The sequence below is a fragment of the Hippopotamus amphibius genome, chromosome 3, assembly GCF_030028045.1.
Source record: "Hippopotamus amphibius kiboko isolate mHipAmp2 chromosome 3, mHipAmp2.hap2, whole genome shotgun sequence".
Lineage (NCBI taxonomy): Eukaryota > Metazoa > Chordata > Mammalia > Artiodactyla > Hippopotamidae > Hippopotamus > Hippopotamus amphibius.
In genome coordinates, this window is record NC_080188.1 from 74796354 (window position 1) to 74806661 (window position 10308).

Below are 10308 nucleotides of genomic sequence, written 5' to 3' on the forward strand. Positions count from 1 at the left end.
AAATGACAACGAAAACACAACAACCCAAAACCTATGGGACGCAGCAAAAGCAGTTCTAAGAGGGAAGTTTATAGCAATACAGTCCTACCTTAAGAAACAAGAAAATGATCGAATAAACAACCTAACCTTACACCTCAAACAACTAGAGAAAGAAGAACAAAGAAACCCCAAAGTGAGCAGAAGGAAAGAAATCATAAAGATCAGAGCAGAAATATATGAAAAAGAAAGGAAAGAAACCATAAGAAAAATAAATGAAACTAAAAGCTGGTTCTTTGAGAAGATTAACAAAATTGATAAACCATTAGCCAGACTCATCAAGAAAAAAAGGGAGAAGATGCAAATCAACAGAATTAGAATGAAAAAGGAGAAGTCACAACGGACACCTCAGAAATACAAAACATCATGAGAGACTACTACAAGCAACTATATGCCAATCAATTGGATAACCTGGAAGAAATGGATACATTCTTAGAAAAATACAATCTTCCAAGACTGAACCAGGAAGAAATAGAAACCATGAACAGACCAATCACAAGTACAGAAATTGAGGCAGTGATTAAAAATCTCCCAACACACAAAAGCCCAGGACCAGATGGATTCACAGGCGAATTCTATCAAACATTTCGAGAAGAGTTAACACCTATCCTTCTCAAACTCTTCCAAAATATTGCAGAAGGCGGAGCACTCCCAAACTCATTCTACGAGGCTACCATGACCCTGATACCAAAACCAGGCAAAGATGTCACAAAAAAAGAAAACTACAGACCAATATCACTGATGAATATAGATGCAATAATCCTCAACAAAATACTAGCTAACAGACTGCAACAGCACATTAAAAAAATCATACACCATGATCAAGTGGGATTTATCCCTGGGATTCAAGGAATCTTCAATATATGCAACTCAATCAACGTGATACATCATATCAACAAATTGAAGGATAAAAACCATATGATAATCTCAATAGATGCAGAAAAAGCTTTTGAGAAAATTCAACATCCATTTATGATAAAAACTCTCCAGAAAATGGGCATAGAAGGAAATTACCTCAACATAATAAAAGCCATATATGAAAAACCAAAATCCAACATCGTTCTAAATGGGGAAAAAATGAAAGCATTCCCTCTAAGAACAGGAACAAGACAAGGGTGCCAACTCTCACCACTATCATTCAACATAGTTTTGGAAGATTTAGCCACAGCAATCAGAGAAGAAAAAGAAATCAAAGGAATCCAAATTGGAAAAGAAGAAGTAAAATTGTCACTCTTTGCAGATGACATGATATTATACATAGAAAACCCGAAAGACTCTACCAGAAAACTGCTAGCACTCATTGATGAGTTTAGTAAAGTAGCAGGATACAAAATTAATGCACAGAAATCTCTTGCATTCCTATACACTAACAACAGAAGAGCAGAAAGAGAAATTAAGGAAACTCTCCCATTTACCACAGCAACAAAAAGAATAAAATACCTAGGAATAAACCTGCCTAAGGAGGGAAAGTATCTGTATGCAGAAAACTATAAGATGCTGATGAAAGAAATCAAAGACGACACAAACAGATGGAGGGACATACCATGTTCCTGAATTGGAAGTATCAACATAGTGAAAATGACTGTACTACCCAAAGCAATTTACAGATTCAATGCAATCCCGATCAAATTACCAATGGCATTTTTCACAGAACTAGAGCAAGAAATCTTACGATTTGTATGGAAACGCAAAAGATCCCGAATAGCCAAAGCAATCTTGAGAAGGAAAGATGGAGTTGGTGGAATCAGGCTTCCTGACTTCAAACTATACTACAAGGCCATAGTGATCAAGAAAGTATGGTACTGGCACAAAAACAGAAAGGAAGATCAATGGAACAGAATAGAGAACTCAGAGGTAAGCCCAAAGACATATGGGCAGCTTATCTTTGACAAAGGAGGCATGAGTATACAATGGAAAAAAGCCCCTTCAATAAGTGGTGCTGGGAAAATTGGACAGCTACATGTAAAAGAATGAAATTAGAACCCTTCCTAATACCATACACACACAAAAAAAAACTCCAAATGGATTAAAGACCTACATGTAAGGCCAGACACTATAAAACTCCTAGAGGAAAACATAGGCAGAACACTCTATGACATCCATCAAAGCAAGATCCTTTTTGACCCACCTCCTAGAATAATGGAAATAAAATCAAGAATAAACAAATAGGACCTCATGAAACTTAAAAGCTTTTGCACAGCAAAAGAAACCATAAACAAGACTAGAAGGCAGCCCTCAGAATGGGAAAAAAATAGTTGCCTATGAAACAATGGACAAAGGATTAACCTCCAAAATATACAAGCAGCTCATGAAGCTTAATACCAAAAAAGCAAATAACCCAATCCACAAATGGGCAGAAGACCTAAATAGACATTTCTCCAAAGAAGACATACAGATGGCCAACACACACATGAAAAGATGCTCAACATCACTCATCAGCAGAGAAATGCAAGTCAAAGCCACAATGAGGTATCACCTCACACCTATCAGAATGGCCATCATCACAAAATCTGGAAACAACAAATGTTGGAGAGGGTGTGGAGAAAAGGGAACTCTCCTGCACTGTTGGTGGGACTGTAAGTTGGTACAGCCACTATGGAAAACAGTTGGGAGGTTCCTTCAAAAACTACAAATAGAACTACCATATGATCCAGTAATCCTACTACTGGGCATATACCCAAAGAAAACCATAATCCCAAAAGAAACATGTACCATAATGTTTATTGCAGCACTATTTACAATAGCCAGGACATGGAAGCAACCTAAATGCCCACCAACAAATGAATGGATAAAGAAGATGTGGCATATATATACAAAGGAATATTACTCAGCTATAAAAAGGAATGAGATGGAGCTATATGTAATGAGCTGGATAGTCCTAGAGTCTGTCATACAGAGTGAAGTAAGTCAGAAAGAGAAAGACAAATATTGTATGCTAACTCATATATACGGAAACTAAAAATGGTACTGATGGGGGCGTGCGCGGGCTGCGGTGTCGCTTTAAGGAGGCGCCTGGGGCGGGGACGGGCCGGAGCGGCCGGCAGGCCGCGGGCCGGGAGCCGCCAGTCCGGGAGCCGCCAGTCTGGCTGCCGCTGGGCCCGGCGGGCGCGGCGCTGCCTTTTCGCCGGCGCGGGCATGGAGGAGGCGGCCTGAGGCCAGAGCTGAGCCAGGCTGCAGCGCGCGGTCTGACCTACCAGCAACATGGCGACCAGTGCAGTCCCCAGCGACAACCTCCCCACGTACAAGCTGGTGGTGGTGGGAGATGGGGGTGTGGGCAAGAGTGCCCTCACCATCCAGTTTTTCCAGAAGATCTTTGTGCCTGACTATGACCCCACCATCGAAGATTCCTACCTGAAACATACAGAGATCGACAATCAATGGGCCATCTTGGATGTTCTGGACACGGCCGAGCAGGAGGAGTTCAGTGCCATGCGGGAGCAGTACATGCGCACGGGGGACGGCTTCCTCATCGTCTTCTCGGTCACAGACAAGGCCAGCTTCGAGCACGTGGCCCGCTTCCACCAGCTCATCCTGCGCGTCAAGGACAGGGAGTCATTCCCGATGATCCTCGTGGCCAACAAGGTCGATCTGATGCATTTGAGGAAAATCACCAGGGAGCAAGGAAAGGAAATGGCGACCAAACACAATATCCCGTACATAGAAACCAGTGCCAAGGACCCACCTCTCAACGTCGACAAAGCCTTCCACGACCTGGTTAGAGTCATTAGGCAACAGATTCCGGAAAAAAGCCAGAAGAAGAAGAAGAAAACCAAGTGGCGGGGAGACCGGGCCACTGGCACCCACAAACTGCAGTGCGTGATATTGTGATGGCCCGAGGCCTTGGGCACAGTGACCAGGAACTGGCCAGCCCTCGGGACCCCTCCACTGCCTAACCGCACTGAAGACCATTCTAACCATGACCCTTGGCCCAAGGACTTGGCACAGGAAGGGAGAGAGGGAGGGTGGGCAGGGAGGAGATAGAGTCTGGCTTTGCTGGAAGGGCATAGGCTGCCCCATGTCTCACCAAGGACGAGGAGGTGTCAGTAAACAGAGCAGCATCCAAGCCCCTGTGTTGATGCAGCCTGGTCCCTGCCCTCTCTTGGTGGCTGTGTTGTTTCTTTGAACTACATGGTGTGGGTTTGGTGTGGAAGTGTTTCTCCACGTACAAAAGCAAGCCATGATCAAGCTCCCCCCACCCCCGCCCCCCGTCCAGTGTCTGAGCTTGGGTGTCTTTTGTAGACTTTTAAATTATTTTAGGGATTATTATTTTTATTAAAGGGGTCTGTGCCCACTGCCTGGTGAAGTTTCAAGTCTTCAGCAGCCCTCTCCGATAACATGTCTAGCATATTGTTGTTTTCTAACTGAATTTCCCCAGCCGTGCCAAAACTCAGCTCAGTATGAAAATAGAGTGACTGAGAGCCCAGAAGGTCACGGGGACTGTGGTTGGAGGCCTCGGGAGAAACAGACCCTTACTCACAGCCTATATGCTGCAGAGAAGAGAAAGATGTGTACCCAGAAGGCTTTACTGTAGTTGAGGATGCAGATATTACGGAACAAAATTTTATTTTGCTGAGGGGAAATGCTGGCACATCAGTTTCAAAAGGGCTTCTCATTACCCTGGAAATGTATAAATTTTCAGTAAGCTGATTGGTGTCACAAAAGTGTTCGTATATTTTTCAGACAGTGTGGGTTAAGTTCTGTGTTCTTTGCAGCCATGTGAGAGGGCTTTCTCCCATCACCTGTGCTGTCTGGTGCCTCTGATACAAACACACTGAACAGGCGTGTGGTGGTGGTCTGATGGTCTATACGTCGAAGTCTAATGTGGACGCCATCTGGAAAACTCTAGTTTGTGCTAAATCTTAACCAAAAATAATCCAATACTGTTTTTACTAAAACAGCACCAAGACCTGAAGCCATTTTCCCTTTGAGTCAACTGACTCACTTCTTAAGCCCAATAAATGAGCAAAACCCCTTGAAGTATTTTCAAACTTAGTATTACAGGTTGCCTTTCTGGCACGAACTTTTGTTAACCTCTTGGATCTTAACTATACTGTATAATCAGAGGAGAAAGTAAGGGTGGGGTGATGACATGGCTCCCATACACCTGTTTCTACAAGGAGCCCACCCCCAGCTCCCTGATGATGCCCACCTGCTTCTCAGGTGCTGCTGGTGTGAGCCAGATGGGGGCAGGGTGGAGGGGCGGCAGGAACCACAGTGCACCCTCGAGAGAAAGTCAAAAGATGAGGCGGCCAGTTCGTGACCTTAGTTTCCATCTGTTACAAATCAGGCCACCAAGCAAACTAGAATATCTCTAGTGGGTGGCCCGGCCATCATTTGGAGAAGGAAACCCGGGGAAAGTGAGCACCCAACTGGACATCGAGACACCTGGATTCTTCTCTAGTTCTGAAAATGTGCTGAGTTCCTAACTCAGCAAGATCACCAGCAACGTGGGGGGAGGGGGGGGAGCAGCCAAAAAATGAGTCTGCTGCTGAAAGAAACAGTTAGGACTTTTGTTTGTTGGAAAACTAAACTTCTTTATTTGTCTAAGTGGCCCTTTTTTTCCTGACCCTAAAAGGAAGGATAACAAAGAGCCTTCCAGATCAGGCACTTCAGAGCTTCCCAAGACCCTGTAATGCTATGGGCCTTCTAAACACTAACAGGACAAGGCTCTTTCCGACCCATATGCTCCTCTGCACCACATCCCAGCAGCCCGGATGCAGTTGGGTGGCAGCTGCAAACTGGAGACAAGGAAGAGGCAAGAGAGCGGGAAGAAGGAAGGATGGAGATGCAGTGATGGAGGGAGTGGTGGAGTGGGACAGGAAGCCCTGCACGCAGGGCAGCGACCGCTGCCGAAAGCTCCCGGGCGTGGACCACCACCAGCAACCCTGCCCACTGCGGAGCCTGCAGCTCCCTGACAGCACTGAGCAGGGAGTCTTATTGGAAACAGATCCGTTGACCTAGAATGAAACCCTTAGCTGTGAAGGTAACTAGACAAAGGGGATTCCATCTGCTTCCAGGCCCTCCCCTCAAAGGGGCAGTGCATCTATCTGCCCCACCCTTGGCCCCATCTTCCAGGGCATCTCTCCTGCACTCCGCCCACAGCTTCAGCCCACAATGCCCAAGGGAGAAACCGAGTAAGGGATGGCCTTCTGAAGCCGCCCTGTTGAGCTAATGGTCAGCCTTCATCTCCCATGACCTCATTTTTCCCATAGGTGAGATGGGTAAATAACACTTTTAAAAGCTTTTTGCGTTTTAGAGAACTATGGACCCTTGTTGCAGTGGCAGCTTCTGCATAGACTGGAGTGGCGTATACCCAAGGGCATCCCCAGTACATGCTCACCTGACAGGGTCGGTCTGGAAAACCAGTTGGCCGTGCTACTTCCAGACCATGGAGCCCAGTGGGTCTTGTGTCTTTGGTGGCATTCTGGTGTTCCCACTGGTTTTCCATCTGAATTGTGCTACCTTCACACCTCCCTGGAGTACACCCGTCCTGAAATCCCCTCACCCCATGCCTTTGCCACTGTGTGCTATCAGATTTTCTTCTAACGTTCTGCTACCCCTCCTCAACTTAGAGGGCTCCTTTTCTCCCCAGCAAGTAATCCTAGCCATCCTCCTCACCCCCACACCTGGGGCGATGGCCACTGACTTCCCCTCACGGGGTACTTTGCCTCGCGGGGGACACTTGGATGGCTTATGTTAGGACTTTGCCCCCCCCCCCCGCTTGTGGAGAGTGCCTGTGAGCCTAGTGTGGCCTGTCTCATGTTCCCAGGAAGACGTGACCCACTAACATGTGGCAGCTCTAACCCAAAGGCCCCTTGGACGTCAGCAAATCCAGAGCCAGAGGCAGGTTCCCTCCACTTGCAGCCCATTGGATTAGGAACTCCATGTCGGGTTTACTTAGAATGAGAGATACTTGAATTACTGAGCGCCCATGAGCGCCCAGCTTCTGTTACACAGTGTTAGCCATTGTCTACACAGGTGGCCATTGTCTTGAAACGAGAGCAATGCCTGAAGATCTCCATGATGCTTGAGCCTTTTATGTAACTTTTGTTAAGTCTTTGTGTATCTCAACTCATTAATAAAGTGAAGAAGAGGGAAAAAAAAATGGTACTGATGAACTCAGTGACAAGACAAGAACAAGGATGCAGATGCAGAGAATGGACTGGAGAACTCGAGGTTTGGGGGGGCGGGGGGGATAAGGGGAAGCTGAGACGAAGTGAGAGAGTAGCATAGACATATATATACTACCAACTGTAAAATAGATAGCCAGTGGGAAGTTGCTGTATAACAAAGGGAGTTCAACTCGAGGATGGATGATGCCTTAGAGGACTGGGACGGGGAGGGTGGAGGGGAGTCGAGGGAGGGAGGGAATATGGGGATATGTGTATAAAAACAGATGATTGAACTTGGTGTACCCCCCTAAAAAATAATAAAGTAAAAAAAAAATGGTTTAAAGACTTAAATATTACACATGACACCATAAAACTCCTAGAAGAGAACATAGGCAAAACATTATCTGACATAAATCATAGCAATGTTTTCTTAGGTCAATCTGCCAAGGCAATAGAAATAAAAGCAAAAATAAACAAATGTGATCTAAATTCATAAGTTTTTGCACAGCAAGGGAAACCATAAGCAAAACAAAAAGACAACCTACAGACTAGGAAAAAATATTTGCAAACAATATGACCCACAAAGGTCACTTAATTTCCAAAATATACAAACAGTTTATACACAATAACCAAAAAACAAACAACCCAATCAAAAAATGGGCAAAAGACCTAAATAGGCATTTCTCCAAAGAAGACATACAGATAGACAGATAGACAGAAAGACAGATAGATACACACACACACAATGGAATATTTCTCAACCACAAAAAAAAGAATGAATTAATGCCATTTGTAGCAACATGGATGGACCTTGAGATTATCATACTAAGTAAAGTAAGTCAGACAGAGAATACAAATATCATATAACATCACTTAAATGTGGAATCTAAAAAAATGATACAAATGAACTTATTTTCAAAACAGAAATAGACTCACAGACATAGAAAATAAACTCCTGGCTACCAAAGGGGAAACCAGGGAGAGAGATAAATTAGGAGTTTGGGATTAGCAGATACAAACTACAATATATAAAATAGATAAACAACAAGGTGCTACTGTATAGCACAGGGAAGTATATTCAATCTCTTGTAATAAACCATAGTGGAAAAGAATATAAAAAAGAATATATATGTATATAGGTATATATACATACATATATAACTAAATAAATTTGATGTACACCAGAAACTAACACAACATTGTAAATCAACTATACTTCAATAAAAAATTTTTTTTCTTTCATAACTGAGATTTTATTGGTTGTTTTGAGGATCAGTACACAGATATTTCAACTTGTACACAATTCTTAACATACGTACCAAAAATCTAAAAAATCATGTAGTTGTGATTCTTTTCTGAAGTTATTCCAGTGACTTTCCAGCTTAAAATTTGGAGGCAAATTTTCCTTAACAGGATATCAAGTACCAATAGCTTCAAATATTGATATGCTGTTACATCTGAAGTCCCACTAATTCACAATTTAATATCATATACACTACACACTCCAATTGTCAATCGTTCACAGCACATTAACAAAGTTACTGGAAGAACTGGACTACCACAACGAAAGATGTTACAGGGTGCACAAAATTCTGACCAGGAGAGCCGAGATCAAGGAGTGAGTAATTTGCTTTAGGATACAATTCTACCAAAAACAGAGGAGCAATTTAAAGTGTTGAAGACATTAAATGCACAACTGACTCCAAACTGCCATTTAGTATGCTTTGTATTATAGGATATAAAAGCTACCCCCCATCTATGGAATGTTAAGCTGACACCCAAGACAATCAAAGCCTCCCATATTCAATATCCCACTATCTTCTGGTTGTACCAAAAAATAAACAACCAGCAAATGATTTCACCTCTTAAAAAAAAGCATTTACACTTAAAAAATGGGATGAGGTGGGATTCCCTCCTTATTTTTAAAAATGTTTCTAGAGCTACTAAAAAACTTGCATTTACAAAATAGTTGATAAAAATATTCCTCTGGATTGTACAAGAAGGGAGACAGGGACCACTGAGGACCAGGTGTGTGATATTAATCCGACTTGGCTTCTTTCTCTCCTGCTTCATCAGAGGCTGGGCTCTCCTCGTTTTTAGTTTCTCCGTTTTCTGCAGGTAAGTCTTCTTTAGCCTTTTGGTTAGCCACTTCGGCCTGTTTTCCCTTTGCTCCCCTTTTCCCTTTTGTTTGCACTTTTTTGTCTGAAGATTTATCCTTTCCCGCCGCCTGTTTTGGCTTCGTCTCCACTTTTGCGGGAGCCGGTTTAGCTGACAACCTCGCCGATCTCCTCTTGGGCTCCTCCTTCGCCGCCCCCTCGGCGGAGCTGACCTTGCTCTTGGGCATCGTGGCGGCGGGGCGGGCGCGTGCCGGGTGCCTGCGGGCCGCGGCGCGCCGAGAGCCTTCGTGGAGCTGGGCTGTCTGGCCGCTGCCGCTCCTCCCGCCGCCCGAGCTGTGACCCGCCCCATAAAAATTTTTTAATAAAAATTTTAAAAATAACATTCTGTTTAAGAATATTTTATCTCTACCCTTCTAAAGTAAAACATAATACTTGATTGTATTAGAACAGTTTTCTAAAATGCATTAAGTATACACTAAGAAGCTGGCATTCAAAGCATTACGGGATCTAGACTTTATCATCAAAGACCTTTTTCTCTACTATATCTCATAAGAGCCTTCCACTTCTCCTAGGCACTTTACTTCTGAAACGTGTTATGACTATTCATCTCCAATCCTGGATTGCAATTTACTATGTCTGTGTTCTTGGGAATATCATTTAACCAGTCTGAGATTTAGTTTCTTCCTTTTGAAAAGAGGTAACATTATAAACCTCCCAGTTTCTTGAAATAAGTAAATAATGGAAAACGGCACATGTGAAATGCCTAGACATAATAAACACTCAATGAGTGTTCACTTCTACCCTTCTTTCTCTATCTCAGGCCATAATAATTGTTCCTATCCCTGAATTCCTATCATACTTGTTTATATTACTTTTCTGTTACCTAGCATATATGATCTTCTATCATTATTTATCTTTTCATGCAATATCTTATCTCCGCATCATGATTATAAGCAGCGAGAGAGGCATGCCATATTCTTCGGGTCCCCATTCCTTTGCACAGTGCCTTATGGTGTAGCCCTCAGTAAATGTTTGCAATGATG

At 43.5% G+C, this 10308-nt stretch overlaps 2 protein-coding genes across 2 annotated transcripts; one reads left to right on the forward strand and one right to left on the reverse strand.

Annotated features, from left to right (window-relative positions):
* The first annotated feature begins 3044 nt into the window (after positions 1 to 3044).
* LOC130850163 (ras-related protein M-Ras-like) lies at positions 3045 to 5013 on the forward strand. The gene has a single exon (XM_057729552.1). The coding sequence runs from the start codon at positions 3238 to 3240 to the stop codon at positions 3862 to 3864; it is 627 nt and encodes a 208-aa protein (XP_057585535.1). The 5' UTR covers positions 3045 to 3237; the 3' UTR covers positions 3865 to 5013.
* A 3889-nt stretch (positions 5014 to 8902) lies between these two features.
* Positions 8903 to 9595, reverse strand: LOC130850164 (non-histone chromosomal protein HMG-14-like). The gene has a single exon (XM_057729553.1). The coding sequence runs from the start codon at positions 9490 to 9492 to the stop codon at positions 9187 to 9189; it is 306 nt and encodes a 101-aa protein (XP_057585536.1). The 5' UTR covers positions 9493 to 9595; the 3' UTR covers positions 8903 to 9186.
* Positions 9596 to 10308: the final 713 nt, after the last annotated feature.

Bases quoted from the DNA above. Each gene is read 5' to 3' on its own strand.
- LOC130850163 (XM_057729552.1), top strand. From the start codon at position 3,238: ATGGCGACCAGTGCAGTCCCCAGCGACAACCTCCCCACGTACAAGCTG.
- LOC130850164 (XM_057729553.1), bottom strand. From the start codon at position 9,492: ATGCCCAAGAGCAAGGTCAGCTCCGCCGAGGGGGCGGCGAAGGAGGAG.